A 20,896-nucleotide genomic window follows, 5' to 3' on the forward strand; every position below is an offset into this window, starting at 1 on the left:
TAAGATCCCCACCACCTGGTACTCACGCCCTTGTGTAATCACCTCCCCTGGAGTCTGGGTGCGCCTAGGAACTCAGGTCTAAGGAATAAACTGTGGCAAAACAATAAAAGGTCACTTCTGACATTAGGTTACAAAGAGACTGTGGCTTCCTCCTTGGTACACTCTTCCTGCTGGGCTCTGGAGGAAGTCAACTGCCATTTCCTATAGAGTGTCATGTGGTAAAGATGTCTCCAGCCAACAGCTATGGTCCTAAGCCTTGCCAAGGCCAGGTCAGTGAGCTTGGAAGGCGGTGTTCAGGTTGAACCGAGATGACTACAGCCTTGACTGCCTGGTTGCAGCCCTGTTAGAGACCCTGAGCCACAGGCCACTCAGCTAAGTTGTACTGGGATTCCTGATCCCAGAAACTGTGAGGTAATACATGTTTATTGTCTTAAGCTGTAATGTTTTGGGATAATGTGTTAGGTGGCAATAGGTAATAGAACACTAAATAAAACTATAACAATGCCCTAATGCTGGACAAAGTTTACTTTTATAAGTTATCCGATGGATCTTGCTCTCAAGGTTTGAATAGGAAGCTCACAGAGAAATAGAATCAGAGACTAGCAATTTCTTAAAAATCTAGTATTTCAATTTTTAAATAAAACCATTCTGTTTTCAAATTCTGCTCAGTAGAGAAACATTCTGTGATGCAAGTAGAAAGTGGATAATACTAAGGTTCAGCATTATTAAAGTTGTCTTTGTCAAATATATCAGTACAAAGATACAATGAAAGGGCTAGAATGCATTGCAAGGCTGTACCAAATATATCTGTATACTCTTAAGATAATAACTTTTTCACCTTTCACTAGATAATATGTCAACATATTTTTAATGCTGTATTCCTTAATGTTAACAAAGCTAAATATTATTAGTGCATAGTTCAGGCCACTTACAAAATGGACAAAAAGCACAAGATCATAAAAACCATATTCTTTCCACAAGGACTTTGTTAAGTATTTGTCAATTATCAGAGAGTAATGGATTGAAGTAAGCCCATACAAGTAAAAGTTTGTCTTAAATTAAGTCAGTAATTCAACATAAAAACAATATGAACTATGTATGCGTAGAACCTAACAGCTGAATATTATCAAATCACAGGTCAAAAGTTACTTGTATAGGAATAATTTAAATGTAGCTTACACCATTTTCTTCACATTAATCAACTGAACGCATCACTGATGATGTGCACATAATTCTGCCTTGCCTCAAAAACTCAAGATAATGTTTATTCCTAGTCAAAGAGCTAAAATAGTAACTTAACATATATTAAGTGAGAAATCCACTGTAACTTTTGCAAGGAGATTATCATCTAAGAACAGAAACTGTGATAATCAAATGTTTTACTGAAATTTTGCTTCTGAAACTTAAATATTTCTAGTTAATGCTGCATTTTAGAACATTTGAAAAATAAAATGCTTGGCAATTTAAAAATAAAGAAGAAATACCTACAAAGTCATTTGACCCTCCGGATAGTATCTGGCAAATAACACTTTAAAGAGAAAAAGAGAGGGGACTAGCAACACTAATCTAAACTGAACATGTTTTAAAAATACCACATTCTAACCCTGGCCATTCTTGGTAGAAAGTTTACTAGTACCTTCTGAGTTCTCAAACTGATTCATCACTTACTTAAAGAGTGCTAGTGTGTGCACCAATAAAACAAATGCCAGGTAGATTACAGAAGATAATTTAGGTCGGTTTAAGAGTACATGCTTATAAGACAAAAGCGGCATCCTGAAAGTGCTAATTATCTGTTGACTAATTACAGACTGTTTTTCAATCTAGTTCTAGAATGCATCATGTTGTTATGCTGTGAACAATGGGAACCTCTTCAGTAAATAAACTTTAAACAACAGAATAAATGCAAATGACATGACAAATTATTGGCCCAATTCAGATGATGGAGAAGAGACTGCACCTGTTGATCCATGGGCGGTACAGGTATCTATTCTACTGCTTCTCTCAGTTGTCACCCAACTGGAGAACGAAAACAAAACAAAAGCCAAGAAGAGAACTGAACTATATACTTAGCATACCCAGTCACATTTCAAATATAAGGTTTTCACAGGTCACATAAAAGAAAACCTTTATTTTACTAAAAAGATACACAGCACATAACACATATGCTTTACCTCCCTACCCCTTTTCTGCTGTAGGTTTTAGTTAGCAGAAAAAAAAATCAAATAAAGGAAAATTCAAGTCAGAAAGAACACAATGTGAGATGTTCCGAATTTCGTGAGATTTATCAGAAAATTAGGAAAAACATAAAATTTATTTAAAGCATTTATACTTGATAAACCAAAAATTCATCAGAAAGCTCAGAGAGCCTATTAAATTTAGGAGAATACTACCCTTGTTTCTCAGTCCATTTCCCCTTAGTATACTTTAAATTCATGCAGGGCAAGGGATCGTGTTTTATTCAACCCCTGTACCCAACCTAGAAAAGTCAGTTATTTTGTTACTGACTATAGCTGTGTCTTAGGAAGAAGGCTAATTCTTTTCCTATATTTTGTCCTATAGTTTCCAAATGTTGTGTATAATGGGCATGCCTTAAGATGATGGTGTTAAAAAAGGGGGAGGAGGGGCTTAAAGGTATGACAATCATAGTATCTCACAGAAGAAAATGCATAATTTAATGTTTCCCCACTGCATTTTACAAATCTCTAGAGATAACTGTTATGTGAATTTCATTCCCTTGGTGTATTATGTCAAAAGCATAAATGTCTATCAGTAGACACACAGATTTTACTACAAATCCATCATGTATTTCCCCACATTGCAGGAAACTGCCGTTGACTGCATGATTCTAGATATATTTGTATAGGTGATAAAACAAAATGCCCACAGGTGAGGAATGCTCTCAACTCCATTCATTCTGAGTCCTTGGAGAACTTCCTCCCAAATTCTCATCACCAAGTTTTTCCCTCGACATGGGCTTCGTCTATCTTTCTTTCCTTGGTATTGCTTTTTCTCCTCCTTGGGAAGCAAATGGTTCCCCCTTCATTCCCAAATCCAAAGACTTTTATAAAAATCAATTTTTATTATGGAAATTTCAAAACTTAGTCAAAAGCAGAGAGACAAGTACAATGAATAACCTATGTATCCCATCACCCAGGGCCAAATATTACCAACTCAAGGCTTATTCTGTTTTATCTATTCCCCTCCTCTGTTAATGAATTATTTTGAAACAAATTCCAGGTATCATATCATTTCATCTATAAACATTTTAATATGGATCTCTTTTAAAGATCCTTTTCAAGAACAAAACCACAATACCATTATCACAATCTAAAAAAATTAGTGATTCTTAATATCAAATAACTAGTCAGTATTCAAATTTCTATGGCCTTTTTAAAAATAGAGTTGTCCTCTATCCTTCCTGCTTACCACCCTTCCCCTCACTACTCTCAGTCATCATTTCCTCCCTATTTTTCTGCTTCTCTAACACTCTTTGAGAAGTTTCTTACCTCTTGCTGCTACATGAAACGATGGTCTTAAGGGTCCTGTGGCTGACCCTCATTTCAATATGGTTTAAATCAGGGTTGGCAAACTACAGCCTATAGTGGCCACTTTTGTAAATAAAGTTTTACTGGAACATAGCCATGTACATTTATTTACTTATTGCCTATGGCTGCTATGGAGCTATAATTTGCAACAGAGAACACAATGCTTGTAAACCTCAAAAATTTTAAATCTGGCCCTTTGAGAAAAAGTCTGCTGACTCTTGAACCTATTACTAATAAGCCAGGGTTTCACAAACCTTGCCCTCTGGCAAGAATTCTGCTACTATCTCATTCCACACATGTACTGTCCATAACTAATCGGAAGTATCACAGCTATTCAATCATAATGTTTCAGAAACAGAACATCTCTCTTTCTTCAAGCTATGCTCCTTTAGAGACACTAGAGTGACATTCCTAAGACAACAGTCTTTTCACACAAGCTTTCCCCTGCTTTAAAAAGCAAAACAGCAACAACAACAAAAACAAGCAAACTAAACCATAACCTTAGGTGGCTGTCAGTAACTTCTTTAGCTTGGGGTATATGAGACCTTTCATAACTAGGTCCACTCTACCTTTCAAACACTGCCCATCCTAGTCATAGCAGATTATTCTGTGAATCCCTAAGTATTCCACTCTCTTTCCTGTTTTTGCTCATTCTGCTCCCTCAGCCTCAAATACCCTTCTCACTGCATTGTCTTTCTACTTTTACCATGAAAAAGAACTGAAAGTGTTTTTCGTCATGTGTTACATCAGCTACAAAGTACTTGATTTTGTTTTATTAAAAATAATCAAAATCCATTCTGTAAGTAGAGGTTTTTGTATCAGAACCATTTCTAAATTGAGTTTTACTTTTTCTCTTTACCTGATTTATGCTGTAAAAAGTTTAAGTGACTTGTACATAATCTCTCAGAAAAAAAATGAGTACTAAATGGAAGAGCGGACTCTTGACTTGTCTCAAGATACCCCAAGATCAGACTATATTTTTATGGAGGTGAGGGTGGGAAAATAAAGAAATCAACTGATTGAAAACCAGCCTCTCTATGGTTAAACATTCCTATGAATAGAGGGAAATGGAGACACACATCAGGTCCTCACCAAAATCATGACTGGGCTGTTTCTTTATGAAATCGAGCAACTGAGAATAGATTAGAGTAAGATGGTATCTTTACTTGTGAAAAAGTAATGTGAAATATAAAGGCATAATGTCCAAATTAACAATCAAAAGAATCTCTTGTAGGATATAATTTGATATTACTTTCGTATGTTTTCGATTCAAACCACCCAAAAAGCTTTTCTTTTTTCTTTCCTTTTTTTTTAATGAGAGACAGAGACAAAGAGACTGAGAAAGAGAGAGCCCGAGTTTGTGTGACAGGGACAGAGGGAGACAGAAAGATAGAGAATCTTCACCCAGTGTGGTACCAGACTCGGGGCGCCATCTCACAACTGGGAGATTGTAACCTGAGCCTAAATCAAGAGTCGGATGCTTAACCGATTGAGCCACCCAGGAGCCCTCCCTCCTCCCGACAAAAGCTTTTAATTAAAACTTTTTTTACTAGTAAACAAAAAAGGAAAATTTTTAATAAAATAAATTATATGCACGTAAAAGGCCCTATTAGCTAATTCATGATCTCTATCAGGATTAGCCTTTAATTTATGATAAACTAATAAGGCACAAATGTTTCAAAATTTCATTATAGCTTCTCATTTCAACAAACTCCTGCTACTTTCATCTCTGTACATTCCAAGGATAAGGCATCTCTTCGAGGACCCCCATAAACTTTAGGAATCAATTTGTACCTGATTCAGTGTTGTCTACACCTATTCAAGCAGTGATATACAGCTCCTGAGCCCACAAGGCACAGTGGAATTTTTCAGTTGCTTTGTGTTCTATCACATTTAGTTAAAAGCTGGCACCGAACAGCTGTATAGCGGTTACCGTCTAGGATGAGTTTGTGACAGCATGACCCGAAATGTAGAATGTATTGTTTCTGTCTAAAAACCACACACCTCCCATCAATATCTGGGAACATTTTTATCAACGAGTGACTGCTAGGAGTACACGGCGTATAGTTTCCTGACTTCAAATCCAGCTTATTCAACAGTACAGAGAACCAAATATGCAGTGACTCCTTTGAATCCTCTTATAAAAGGGAGCACTTCCTGGCTGTCCTAAATAAACTCAGAAAACCGTATTTGCTGTCCTAAGTTCACTGTGTGCTTCTGAAACACACACACACACACACACACAACAACAACAACAAAACCCAAAAAACAAAAAACCCTCAAATAACTGAATCATTTCATAATATCCTGAAAGGACATAATAGTTTTCTGCAGGTCTTTAGCCATATCACTTTCTTCAATAGATCAGAAGACCATATTGCTGTTTTGTTGAATCTACTGTTAAGTCTTCCTCTTCATTAATATAGATAAGAGTGAGTTAATATAGATAAGAGTGAGTCTCATGCCCTTACGGTAAAGAGCATGAAATCTACACTCAGACAAGTTAAGCCACCTGCCCAAGGACAAATCCCTGGTAAATGGAAGCATCTGGCCATGCTTTCAACCGAGGTCATACTGCCTCTTGGGAACCAGATTAGAGTAAAAACACAAAAATATCCAGTACGCTGGAGTGTCACAAAGCTTTAAAGGCATCCTCATTACTCTGTAAATTCTAGATGTAGCAGGTAGTATGTAATCTTAAAACGACATAGAGTGCTTTGTAAAGCTCCAACTTTGCTATGCAAGTCAATCTTAAGATGGCAATAACTAGATGTATCAGAAAATACCACCACACCAGAATTCCTAATGACTTAATGTTTTTTATTCATTTTAAAAGATATTTCCTACTGAAAAAAACTTTCCCCTAAAATCTGAAAACAAATAAAAAAGCAGTAATATAACAATAGTGATGGCAGCCAATACTCCTGAGCATTTAATACGTGGCAGGCCTTGAGCTAATAGCTTTCTGTGCATTCTCATTCAATCTTTACAACACGGCTATGAGGCAGTGCTAGAATTATTCTCATGTTGAAGATGAGGCAACAGAGAGGTTGAGAAAGCTGCCCAGGTCACACGGCTAAAGGGAAGCAAAGCCCGTGCTTTTGGCCATTCCCTATTCTGCCTCTCATTAGGCCTTACTTTTGCTGATTTTGAGTAAAAAATGCTATTTCGTATAGTTAAAAGTGAGGCGATAATAGATGACTACTATACAAATTTTTAAAGCAACAAAACAACAAGATATAACCCCAAAACACTACCCACCAAACTCTCCTTTATCTTGAAACACACATTCACTCCGATTTAAGAAGGATTAGTTTTTATAGAGGTTATTTTCTTCTATAGTTTAATCACTCATTTTGAAACTGTTTCATTACTATGCTTAAAAATGTACTGCTTTGAATAATAGTAAAGTAACTTACTAAAAATGAATTAAAATTGAAAATGTACAGGGCTAAACAGCAATTGTATCCTGAAGGCAGCACATGCCTTGTTTTCTCCTCCTAGAGTTCAGAGCAAGCATCCGCTAGAAAGAAGAATAAAGGACTAGTGGGGAAGGTTTCTGCCAGGATACAGGCACCCTTCTGACAGTATGCAGGACTGGGCATAGAGGCCAAAGAGTCTTTGCTCTTTTAAGAATCCACCTGGCGGGGCACCTGGGTGGCTCAGTCGGTTAAGCAGCCGACTTCGGCTCAGGTCATGATCTCACGGTTTGTGGTTTCAAGCCCCGTGTCGGGCTCTGTGCTGACAGCTCGGAGCCTGGAGCCTGCTTTGGATTCTGTGTCTCCCCTCTCTCTGCCCCTCCCCTGCTCATGCTCTGACTCTCTCTCACTCAAAAATAAACATTAAAAATAATAATAAAGCTTAATAAAACACTTGGCAGGAAAGGGCATCACGCCCACGTCATAGAGGTATCAGCACCATCGGTGTCCTTCCAGTCCTTTCAGACAAGACCTAACCGCTTTTCCCTACAATGTAGAGTGCATTTTTACAGTTTTATTTTTGTTTATTCTTTCATTCTTGTCTAATTTCTTTCCTTTAAAAAAAACCCTATAAAATATGACAAGCACCATTAGGATTCACCCAGAAAACAGTGGGCTAAGCATCCTATGTTGAGGACAGAATCAACAGTCACTCTCATCTCACCTACTGTTTATTCATAGCCATTTCCTTCTCAAAGCTGAGAGTGAAAGAAAGGGAGAACATCTATTAGAAGTTACACTGGAATGTAATTGCCATTATAGAACAGGGATATAAACTTTAAAAGATGCTAGGGCAGGGCGTGAGGAACACATCACTGTACATGCTAGTCTTAAATTTTTATTTAGAATGAATTACATAAAACTGTCATATTTCAAAGACAGGGCTTTTAACAGCATAGCTGTAAACAGGATAATGAAACTGAAAAATTATTCTGCTAGAATGGTTTAAAAAAATTTTTTTTAATGTTTATTTGTGAGAGAGAGAGAGCCAGACAGGCAGAGTGTGAGTGGGGGAGGGGCAGAGAGAGAGGGAGACACAGAATCTGAAGCAGGCTTCAGGCTCTGAGCTGTCAGCACAGAGCCCGACGCTGGGCTTGAACTCACGAACCGTGAAATCAGGATCTGAGCCAAAGTCACACACTTAACTGACTGAGCCACCCAGGCGCCCCTGCTACAATGGTTTTATATATTAGATGTAAAAACCTTTCCTATTAATTTAAATTAAATTTAGATTCTCAAGCCCTCTGGACGAAAAATGATTTCTGGTATAAAAGTAAAAATTAAAATGAACTCTGGAAAGTATGTATTTACCTCATATTCCAAAGTGACGCTAGTAAATACTTATTTATACAGAGAATCATACCCAAATTTGGCACAGATAAATACAATGTATCTTTCAATGCAAGCAGATTTTCCAATGCAATTATTAACTGAGAAACATTTAAAAATTTAAGAAAGTCTTCAAGAAGAAGTTACTACTGTTGGTCACTGGTCACTTAAAAAAAATGCAGACGATTTCATCCTTGAAGTAGTTTCTATTAACATTGTATTCTCTTATTTTAGGTAGTATTTTGTTTTAAATTTTCTTATCTATCTATCTATCTATCTATCTATCTATCTATCAATCAACAGTGTGAGGAGGGTAGAGGGGTGGGAGGGAGCAGGGGGTGGAGGGAGAAGGAGGGAGGGAGGGAGGGAGGGAGAGAGAGAGAGAGAGAGAGAGAGAGAGAGAGAAAGGGAGAGAAAAGAGAGAGAGAGAATCTTAAGCAGACTCCATGCTCAGCAGAGAGCCCAATGTAGGGCTCAATCCCATTACCCTGGGATCATGACCTGAGCATAAATCAGGTGCTCAACCAACTGAACCCTCTTTTCAAATTTAATTTAATTTTAGTTTTTTTGTAAAGTAGGCTTCATGCCCCGCAGGGAGCCCAATGAGGGGCCTGAACTCACAACCCTGAGATAAATGCCTGAGCTGATATCAAGAACTGGATGCCCAAGCCACCTAGGCGCCCCAAATTTTCTTAGTTATTCCTAAACTATGTTTAGTCAAGCAATTAAAATTGAAGGTTTAAAGTAAAAAAAATTTAAATACTCAAAATATAAGTACAGATTTAACAATTAAATATAAATATTACAATGTGAGAAAAATGAAGATTTTCTATGAGATTAATTTCAGATTTTTCTTTTCTAATGGAAAGAAGATGATGAAGACCATTAATTACTAAAGAGACCAATTTTCAGTTTTATGTTAACTAAAATGTGAGTTATAAATAGGCCTACTTTTATTGACACTGTTACTCAAAACTGGATCGATTAAATTTGCTTGCTGTAAAACAGATGTTTATGTGTTAAATTTGAATACAGACTTAGGAAGAGGAAAGGATTAGGATTCCAAGCTGGGTGAAGGAGTAGGAAGGGAATGTGGTTCCACTGGTGAGCCCTTGACTGTTCTCTAGTCAAGTGTTTCTTAAAGTGTGGTCCCTGGACTAGTAGCATCTACTTCAGTAGGCGCTTGTTAGAAATGCAAATTCTCAGGTACTACCCCAGACCTACCAAAAAAGAACTGTGGGGGGGGGGTGGCCTGGAGGGTGGGGTGTCCTGTAATCTGTGTTTAACAAGCCCTCCTGCAGATTCTGAAACCTACTCAAGTGTGACAACCACTGCCCCTGCCTGTAAATCCATATCCTTCATCGTGTGACCTGTGTCACTGTACGATTTTTTTCTAACAGGATTAATAATCAAGAAAAGGGGGTCCAGACATATCAAAACATTTAAAACAGGGGCTGGAAATGGAGGACAAAGAAGCAAATCTCTCGCCACAAGCAAGACATAGTAAGGGACTGAGAGTACTCGTAATCTATTCCCAAAAGATGATGGTTCCATTTATAGTCAACAAGGAGAAGAACATTCTCATTGGCTGTAAAGAACTTCAACTCCGTAAACTGAGAAGCATCAGGAAAAGGAGACAGGATTTAAAAAGGAAAAAGAAAAGCGAGCAGATGCGTGTGTGTGTCCTCCATTATCTGTCAAGGGCAAAAGGGAGAGGCAGCAGCCACCAGGACTGCATGCAGCTGAGGATCCAATGCTGCCCCTGGAAGGAATTCAAAACGGCTCCTCGTGAGAAGGACAGAGTCCCACTAATTTACAAACACTCAGAAGCATCTTGAGGCCATAATAACATGCTAGCTACAAGAGTCACTGGAAATATTCAGCAAAAAGCGGAAGTCTTATTTCATCACATCTGAAGTAATACGACATAAAGACACGCCCACGAGACTAAAGTGCACACTTGTGTGGGGTAACTCTTGCCAGTTACCTGGTGAAAAGTCAAACAGAATCCTGGACTGCAGCACACACAACAGTGAGATCTTCTCAAATGAAGGTCCTCCCTTCTCCAGAGTTGAACGGCAACTACTTTAAATCCCAGGGCTAGTTGTTCCCCCCGGCTCTTATCAGCCATCTAGTCTTGAGACTGGCACAAGGATTTACAGTTTTCTAGGTACATGATATTAAAACTGTTTCCTTTTCATTTTATACTCATAATAAAAAGGATGAAGTTTTAAAACTAACTTTTAAGAAGCCAATGAAACCTGACAGCAGCATATGAAATGAAAGCATTTGCTGAACACAGCCACCTGAAAAGCTGGCTTTAGTCCAAGCTAGTCACAAATCCCAGCACAAGGCACCTGCTAACAAAGGCCTCTGACTTTGTAGGACTTCTCAGAATAGCTCATATATTCGGTAAACTAGGTAACGGAATTCATGCACTATCAGCTGTGTGTATATTAACAAAATTACTGAGGTACTTTATTATATGTAATAATCAACTCAGAAATTAAAAAGGAAAATCATCTGATTCACGACACACACATCTCCCCAGGTAACGAAAGTTTTACAGCTCCAATATTCTGAGTTCTTGACAAGGAAAGACAGAATAAAGAAAGTTGCCAAGTAATTTTAGAGGCCTCAGTAAGTAGGAATGAGTCTGCAACAATCAGGATGCAGGAAAAAAAGGGGGAGAAGTCCATAATCTCTCTAAAAAGAGGACCCACTGTATTGTCCATCTATCTGGACTCCATTTCTAAATAGCTAATCAAAGGTAAGAGCTGTTTGCTATGGCTCTTACCTGAGTGGAAATAAAGTGCATCTGACTGCATTAAGGAAACTGATGCTGGCACTCATCTGGTTTCCTTGCTTAAAAGCTCTTTGGCTCAGTCACTGTGATTGTCAGACTGTTCCAGAGCACCTGTGGACCACCGTTAATTTTCAAACGGTTCCCAGACCCATTTTTCAAATGACAAAAAAGGCACACAAAAGAAGTAAAATTATCATCTGTGGTGACAGAACAAGAAACAAGAAGAGCCAAGAGCTGATATTTGGAGTTTAGTTTAGCCTAGGTCAGGTGGATTCTACTAACATATACTGAACAATTTCTACACAAACATAGACGGGGGCTCAGTTACTTCATTCCATAGTGAAGTAACCTTAACCAAATTTTGAATTGCTGCTTCTGTAAGAGCTAAATGTTTCCTGGAGATCATCCTGCCAGTACCGAACTTATCTTAAGTCATCTGACAGTAAGATATGAAAAAAGTACAGTACCAGAAATACCACTGCCCAGCCTGAAAATGACTCAAAGTCAGCATTTTTCTGTTAGTGCGACAAATAAGGGTTGATTTCTGCCAAATTAAGCCCTTGTTTAAGGATAAAAAAATATTCTGTTTTTATGGAAGAAGTCTCACTTGTCCAGCACTGAGAGATAACCCCACACTGCTAGAGGCCTAAGGTGTAATACTACTTCTTCCAGCTTTTGATAGGCTTTTATTTTAACACAGTTAACAAAATGTTTTATAGTTACCCTAGGGGAACCTTAAGCAAAACAACCATCACAAACCATATAAAATGTTTGTAATGTTTCTAATTTAACCATCTCCTAGAGTTGGAAAGAACCACCAATTACTAGATGACACAATCTCAAAAGAACTGCATAGCACTGTTCATTTATATTTCACCATCAAACAGCAGGTAGCCTTTGGTCTTAAAAATAGAAGCGGGCCCAACCCACAAAGAACCTGAGTAATGTGACCTTTCTTTCAGTCTCATTTCCAGAAGCATGCGTCTCAGTTTAAAACCTGTAAGTTGATGTGAACTCTTCACATACAACTAATTCAGTGCAATTTAAAATCCAGTACAATCAGTAACATTATAGAATTACGAATGAGAATAATGGTTACTTAATCTTTACTCATTGACTTGAAAGACTATACTTTCACTTGCTCTGTTATTTTTTAATATGAGAAGAACAAAAGGAAAAGAACCTGTTAAGCGGACCTACGTTTTGGCTGTGACATCCACATACTGTCCAGGGCGAAAGTGAGCAGCATAAAGAGGAGTGCCTTTATGAAAAGAAAACAAGCAATATATGAAATGTCGGCCCAGAACAACGTCACTGAACATAAACCACATCTAGAAAGCCTATCAGGTTTCCAAAAAAGTAGAAGATTCTCTTCTGCAATTATAATTATTAGAAACATCAATAATTAAAATTGTTCATCAAACATGTTTTAATCGACTGTCCATGGGCTGAAGAACAATGTGCCCCAGAATGTTGGGCCAACAGATCACGGCTGGCGGATGGGCTTGTGCCTTCACAGAGGCCAACGTGGTACTGGTTGAAATGGGTAATTCACATGACAGACACTGTATTCTTACTGGTAAATACATGGGTTTGATGATTTTTTGTTGCTTTGGTAAATAACAATATAGTGACTTAAGATATTTTTCCTATTTCATATAACGAAAATAAAAATAAAAGAATGACTCAAAAAAAAGTTCTGGCTGGATCAAATCTTTTTTAACCATTAGAGATAAGTTATCTGAAAGTAGGAACTTAAGTGTTTGAACCCAGGTTCATTGTACACTGGATGTGTGATATCCATATATAGCCCATACATATCTATTTTTGGAAGAATGGTCACTGTATCCATAAAATATAGTTATTCTAGCATGCCTGGATCATTTAGAATACTGAAAAATTGCTATTATTGATACCCCTAGTTTTATATACTAACATTTCCAAGTCTAGTTGTATGTAAATGGAGTCTTACTTAAAATACACCAGAAAAATGTGTTATTTAAAGGAATTTTGTAAGTGAAAGTCCTGCACAACATTTTGTTTGCATCAATTTAAAGTTAACACTATGAGAACTATTTAATTTGACAATCTGCAAATACTGCACATTTACCATATGTACAGTTAGAAATACAGAAGTATAAGACACGGTTCCTGACCTCAAGAATTTATTATATAGGTGAAGAATCAACATTAACATCATCAAATAAGAGACATTTTTCTTAAAAACAAAACAAAAAGGGGCGCCTGGGTGGCGCAGTCGGTTAAGCGTCCGACTTCAGCCAGGTCACGATCTCGCGGTCCGTGAGTTCGAGCCCCGCATCAGGCTCTGGGCTGATGGCTCGGAGCCTGGAGCCTGCTTCCGATTCTGTGTCTCCCTCTCTCTCTGCCCCTCCCCCGTTCATGCTCTGTCTCTCTCTGTCCCAAAAATAAATAAAAAACGTTGAAAAAAAAATTTTTTAAAAAAACAAAACAAAACAAAACAAAAAAAGCCATAATCAATGTAATAGGGAATATAATTGAATGCTATTTTTGGCTCGTTTAAAACAGGGAGTAAGATTCTATGGGATTTCAGAGGGGTAGTATCCTTTAATGAAGGACTTAACCTAGATTTGTATGGGCAGAGAAAAACATTGAACTAAGAAAACATAGGGGAGATTAAAACTGACTGAATTTCTAGGAGGTTGAATGACTTGAACTGTTGATACATGACCACTTTTCACCACAAAAACAATTTCAAATGGTTTGAGCTACAACAGAAGTTAATATGGACTTAATTTTTACATTTGTTCCCTTAATTCCATTCACTTTAGCTTTAAACTATAAAACTTGCACTTCAAAAAACACTTTTAATTCTAGCTTATATCAAGGCTGATCCTCTGTCATTCCAATTAATAAGGCCTATTGAAATTGTATTCTACTTCATGAAATTCAGTTCAGATATTAAAGTATTAAATCTCAAGACACCCTCTGACTAATTGTTAGAACTCAAGTTCAAGACATGAGGGAGCTTTTCTGAAGTTCAAAGATGTCAAAATGTTGTTAACTACATAAACCGACATAAACACATTGCCAAACTGTAATTTTTGACATTTGGTAAAGTAAAATACTTTGGAATTTTTAAGTAAGGATCGAGGTGCTATGGTCAGTCACTCTACTGTTTCATATTTTCTCAAATTCTTCTATCTCAACGGGGGTCTAGGTATTCCTCACTTACTAAAATGCCACCCTACACCGAGTGAACTTCACATTTTAAAAGTTAGTGTATTTAAAAAAATAAAAAATAAAAATAAATAAAAGTTAGTGTATTTATTTGGAGTGACTCTTCCAAATGTAAAACTCTCTGTACAAGTTAAAAACAAAAGCGCTCCTCCCTCTTTAATGGAAAACAAAGAGTTCTCTACAGTTCTTTCTAGTCAAAAAAGAAAATGGCTTGTTTGTCCCCAGTGATTAAATTAGATGCCATTTTGTATTTAAAAATAAATGTTTGGGGCTTTGTATCGTGGATTCAACTTTATCAAAAGGGCTAACATTAAACCACGTATCTGGGTATTTTTGCCTCCCTCCTCTCCCCAACCTCAGATTACCTGGTTTAATCACAGCATTATCTGTTACACGAAAGATTTTAACTTTCTGTTTTGGCGGCAATCCAAGTTCTTGGTAAAATTCCAATAGAGATGGAGATTTCTAGAGGAAAAGCAGTACACATAAGTAACTCATTAATACTAAAGGTGGAGTTCAATACACAGAGATCTAAACCAAGTTATCAACAAATCATTAAGAGCACACTGTTCCCCTAATGAACAAAGAGCACCACATTCCTCTTATTTGGGGAGGTAGGATTTTTATCTATAATCCATTACACCAAGGATCCACCATGTGCATGGTGGAGCTCATATACACTAAATGGTGAAAGACTTTTCTTCTGTAGGAAAAGAAAGACTTGTGATCATATGTGAATTCTGACTGGAGACTGTAAGTATCAAGAAACCTAATCCTAAGGCACCTGGGTGGCTCGGTGGGTTAAGCGTCCAACTCTTGATTTTGGCTCAGGTCATGATCTCATAGTCCATGGGATCGAGCCCTACGTCAGGCACTGTGCTGACAGCATGAAGCCTGCCTGGGATTCTCTCTCTCCCCCTCTCTCTGCCCCTCCTTGTGTGTGCATGCGTACTCTCTCAAAATAAATTAAAAAAAAAAACAACTTTAAAACACAAAAAACAAAAAACCCAAAACTTTCTCTTGACCACACAGCTTCCTTTAGCTAATCTTTCCATTCCCCCTTACAATGCTCCTTGAAAGACTTTTGCTGAATCTACGTTCTATCTTCCCATTCTCTCAAACCCACTTTAATTAGATACTTGCAGCCCCTAATACTCAATGCAAAGCGCTTGTCAAGGTCACCAACCATCTCCATGTGGTCAAACACACCAGTCAATACTCATCTTACTGGCTCTATCAGCAATGCTTGGCACAGGTGACCACTTTCTCCTTGAGGCTGTCACTCTCTGTTCTTTCACACGCTAAAAACCCCACATTTCTAACTTCAATTGCAAATTCTATTCTGAACTGCAAATTCATTCATCCAAATGCCAACTCACGATCTCACTTTGATGTCATACAGCAACTCAAATCTGACATGTCTAAAATTGAACTCAACTTCCCCCCAGAAGCCTGCTTTCCTCTGATCTTCCAAATCTCAACAAAGGGCAACTCCATACTTGTGTTGTTTGGACCCAGAATCTTGTGATTACCTTTGACTCTTTTCTTTCTCACGTCCCATGTCCCACTGATCAGCAGTTCCTGTAGACTCTAAAAATACAGTCCACGTGTGCCTGGGTGGCTGAGTCGGTTAAGGGTCTGACTCTTGACTTCAGCTCAGGTCATGATCTCACAGGTCCTGGGATTAATCCCTATGACAGCCTCCTCACTGTCACAGTGTGGAGACTGCTTGGGATTCTCTCTCTCCCTCTGCCCCTCCCCTGCTCACGCTCTCTCTCTCAAACAAAAGAGAAAAAAATACAGCCCACATCAACTACTCCTCACCCGCACCCCAATCCACCATCTTTTTCCCGGATTATTTCCATAGCCTCCTAGTCGGTCTCCAAACTTCCACACTCCTGGCTCCATGCTTTGTTCTCCAGTCACAGGCTGGCATGACCCTTTTAAAACTCAAGCTAACTCATGTCTCCACAATGGTTTCCACCTCATGCAGAATCAATCCTAAATCCTTAACATGGTTTACAAGGTTCTGTACATTCTGTCCTCATCTACTACTCTCCTCCTGGCCACCTTGCTTCAGGTACAATGCATTCCTCCTAACCAGTCCAAGAACACATTAAACAATGGCCTCAGGTACTTTGCACATACTGTCCCCCCTGCCTGAAATGCTTTCCTGCCAGATTTTTTCCAGGCCTTGCTCCCTCAATTTATTCAGGCCTCTATCCAAATATTAACTTACCTTTCCTGATTATTCTGTCTAAAATAGCACCACTTTCTGTCACTCACAATCCTCTCAACCTACTTTATTAGTCTTAGAAGCACTTCTATAGCCATTTTTTATTGTTTATCTTCTATGCTACAGCCTCCCTGTTTCACCCCCAAGCCCACCAAAATGAAGCTTTGAGAACAGAAACTTTAGTTGCTGCTACATCCCCAGCTCCTGGTAGGTCCTGCTGCCTGTTTTTCCCTTCACCCTTGCCCTTTTTTCTGCTACTGTAAATATCCTTGAATAAAAAATATCTTTGAATGGAAAACTTCATGGATACCTCATTTCCTTAAAATGATGTCCTGGGTCTTTTTTTTAATTCTTAAGACTCTCGATATAGATTGCTGGAAGACTTACCAAAAGAGTTGTACCACTTTACATTTTCTGGTGTGAAGAGTACCTCTTTCATGTGCCTATAACCAACACAGGCGTATCTATCTTCCTGATGCTCTCTCCCCTTCAACTTCCTCTCTCATCACAAAAGAAACACCTGCAGCCCAACAAGCCATAGTACTCTATGTATGCTTACCTATGTCTGCTTACGCCAGTCCCTTGGCCTGTAATTCTTCTCCACCTCTGTACCTCCAAAGCATGTTAAAAATCTGTTAAATATATGTCTAGTCCCAGCTCCAGTGATATTTCCTGTCTAGATTCCTGCCTGGGCCGCCTTGCCAGAGCAGACTACTTCCTTGTCTGTTATCTCTAGACCTTGCATACATCTCAATTATTATTCATGTTACCTTACATTTACCAGTGAATGTTTGCCTGTCTGCTGGAGCACATGGGTGGCGAGCCGTTTTATTCACCTGTATCTGTAACTTTAGAGCTAAGCACAGTGGCCACGTCAGACACTGCAGAAGTAAGCTAAATGAATGGTGAAGACACAAGAGATGGAGGACAGACATCCATCTAGACATGAAGTCCTGGTTTGTCTCTCCAAGTCACCCCACCTTTCCACGCTTGCTGCTGCATCAGTTCTTGGCACACGATATTACTGTGTTTACAATGCTATCTTTGAGTCTAGTTATTTAAAAAATTGCAGGCCTAAAATAAACATTACAGCTTATTCTGAGGATGAGCAAATCTTCAGGAAACTATATTATGAAACCAAACCAAGAGTAATTTTGTAATTAAAAAAGCAAGCACAGGGGCGCCTGGGTGGCGCAGTCGGTTAAGCGTCCGACTTCAGCCAGGTCACGATCTCGCGGTCCGTGAGTTCGAGCCCCGCGTCAGGCTCTGGGCTGATGGCTCAGAGCCTGGAGCCTGTTTCCGATTCTGTGTCTCCCTCTCTCTCTGCCCCTCCCCCGTTCATGCTATGTCTCTCTCTGTCCCAAAAATAAATAAAAAACGTTGAAAAAAAAAAAAAAAAAAAAAAAAAAGCAAGCACAGCAGCAACTGAAAAACCCTAGCCAACTCAAGAGGATGCTGATGATGTACGGATAATCAAGCATCACTGCACACCCAATCCAATGGAGTATCTGCACAGCCAGACTTAATTGTAGAATATGTGAATATGCAGCAAACTGCAGTTCCTTGATTTCAGTTTAAAATGTGGACTGTTAGGGCCACCCTGTAACACTGAGAAGGTTGCCTTTGATAGACATGAAATTTGGTGGCACTGGCCCATAAGTATAGAATGTTAATTTTTGGGTCAGCCCACAAACCCTGGAGCCCTCTAGTGGAACCATCCAACAGATGCTGAGAAGCCCTGCTTTGGATGCCTACAAAAGATTGTTCTGTACTTCAGTGTTCCCTCAAGAAGCTATCCTTTCCTCCTTTCCTCCAAAAGAATGATGACATAAGTTCATCCCAGTCATTCTTTATAGTTTCACCTCCCACATGCTCAAATCCAACACTCATATTCAACAACACACTTATCAAGTCCCCTACTTTTCATCACCATACACACTTCATTCGCAACAAAAGCAAACACATAAGTTCTCATTTAAAAATGTGGCTCCTTGGGGCGCCTGGGTGGCTCAGTCGGTTAAGCATCTGACTTCGGCTCAGGTCGTGATCTCGCGGTCCTCCGTGAGTTCGAGCCCCGGGTCGGGCTCTGTGCTGACAGCTCAGAACCTGGAGCCTGCTTCTGATTCTGTGTCTCCCTCTTTCTCTGACCCTCCCCCCGTTCATGCTCTGTCTCTCTCTGTCTCAAAAGTAAATGCTAAAAAAAAAAAAAAAGAATAAAAATGTGGCTCCTTGCAATTATTTTACTGATGTTCAGATTTAGATTTATTACATTTTAGAATAGATTTCAAATTTATTTGACATTCACATATTCTACCTGATGATTTAAAAAGCATTTTATTAATAGCTTCTAAGTATGCGAGGGAGCTTCTAAGAAAAATCTTTTACTTTTCAGCAACACAAAATAAAGATAAACATCTTGACCTAAGTAACTACAGACTGAGACATAAAAGATAATACATAACATACTTCTTGATTATCTTTTAATTTCAGTAAAATTGAATACTTTTTTTTCTTTTAAAAATCAAAATATCATAAAACTAATTAGGTATTGTTTGTGAAAAACACCAAATGCTCAAGTTGAGCTGAAAGCAGCACTGGTGTAACACAAGGCTTTTTTTTTTTTTTTTTTTTGACTTCCAAATAAATGATTTCAAAAGGCAATTTAAAAGACTGACAGCAATGTCACACTCGGATAATCCCATCTATGAAGCTGCATTTTTTTGTCTCCCTCTTCAAAATTCTTTGCAATTATCCCTCTCACAATGAAAATGCTTCTCTGCTCCTAAGATGAATTGATTCGATCAACTTTTAAGGCCACTTAACTTCCTTATTCAAAAACACTATGTTTTTATTTACAATAAGCTACAAAAACAGCAAAAGCAAAACAGTCTAATTTCTGGGAGGCCTAAAAAAGTCTTTACAGAGTTAAAAAAACAAACAAACAAACAAACAACAACCCAAAACAGTTCTAGCCCTATTATAAATAAAACTGATTCAATCATTTTAGAATGCTTAACTAGTTGAGATTTTATATTCATCGGTGTATTTGTTTTTAAAACCTTCTATAACCAATGTACTTGCAGTTTCTCTGAGGGATACAAAACGCAAAAGGAAGTCTGCTTACTTTTAGGTTTGAAAATCTTTTTCCTTTCTGAACCAAAATTCTTTACTTATAAAGAATTCTAAAACTTCATTTTCACACCTCACTCTAAAAAAAGGTCAAAGACAAAAATTTTTCTTAGTATTTAATACATGTTCTCTGGACCTAGAAAATTTATATCTTGAAGAGCATGAAAGGTCTCTGTAGCACTTCCTATACCAGAGAGTAAATTAAAAAAATCTGTGCAAGGTAAGTGGGTGGAAATCCTCCACAACACAATAGAGCATCCAAATCACCTTGCTGTGCGGTATACTCACGAAAGAGAATAAAGCTTAAAATGTGTAGACCACAGTCTCAAGTATGAAAATGCAGTACTACCATTTCTGAAATATTTTAGTTATTAGTATTATGCTAATAAAATCTTATCTATACGACACCTTCTTCATTAAGTAAAATAGAATAAAATGAGTTGCCAAATACATTTTTGGGGGGAACTTTTGTTTTTCCTTGAGAACTAAAATATTTGAGAGTTAATGTGAGACTTTTAGAACCAAAAGAGGATTAGCAGCCATCAAGTCCAATTCCCTGTTTTTATGTATAAGAAGACAGATGTTCAAGAAAGTAGAGTGAAGGGAGCTAATGGTAGAAGTAAGAATTAGAACTCAGCTCTTCTGACCCCACATCCACTTGTTTTTCCACTGGCTCACAGTTCTGGGAAGTAATGTTCACAGATCTGTTGGAGCAGAGTGGATTATCCCAATTTTATGTTTGATTTACAAGTATCAAGGCAATAAAGTCATGAATTTACAAAATTGGTAATGAAAATAAAGATGATGGTGCTAGACATAACAAAAACACAGAAGTACAATCAACGAGAAAACATGTATCAATTATTCACATGAAGACTAGCATATATACATTTAAAATATTCAAACATTTGAAAAAAATCTGACATGTAAAAAAAGTTTCCATAAATACCTCACTGTGCTTTTCATTACTGTGAAATTATTTTAAATCCTAAAATTATTAGCCAATAAATTGTCAAGAGTGAATAGCAGAATTTTTAGCAGAACTAAAAATATATATAAATAGGCTATACTAGTATAATATGCAAAAGTAACTAACTTCTCTAACACTTATGAGACAGGCCTAAATGGACTCTAGTCCTACCAAACTATAGGA

General features: G+C 37.9%; 1 protein-coding gene and 1 long non-coding RNA gene across 2 annotated transcripts in view; one reads left to right on the forward strand and one right to left on the reverse strand.

Annotated features, from left to right (window-relative positions):
• LOC131511837 (uncharacterized) overlaps positions 1-2,407 on the forward strand; it is an 80,780-nt gene extending 78,373 nt beyond the window's left edge. Inside the window, exon 4 of the long non-coding RNA XR_009261769.1 lies at positions 1,825-2,407. This is a non-coding gene — a long non-coding RNA (uncharacterized LOC131511837). The remainder of the gene's footprint in view (positions 1-1,824) is intronic.
• MRPL3 (mitochondrial ribosomal protein L3) overlaps positions 1-20,896 on the reverse strand; it is a 52,317-nt gene that overhangs the window by 19,024 nt on the left and 12,397 nt on the right. Inside the window, exons 5-6 of the mRNA XM_058729895.1 lie at positions 14,744-14,843; positions 12,360-12,420 (exon numbers count right to left, since the gene is read on the reverse strand). Coding sequence (XP_058585878.1) covers positions 12,360-12,420; positions 14,744-14,843 — 161 coding nt within the window. The remainder of the gene's footprint in view (positions 1-12,359; positions 12,421-14,743; positions 14,844-20,896) is intronic.

Source organism: Neofelis nebulosa, chromosome 5 (assembly GCF_028018385.1).
Source record: "Neofelis nebulosa isolate mNeoNeb1 chromosome 5, mNeoNeb1.pri, whole genome shotgun sequence".
In the NCBI taxonomy this organism is placed as follows: Eukaryota; Metazoa; Chordata; class Mammalia; order Carnivora; family Felidae; genus Neofelis; species Neofelis nebulosa.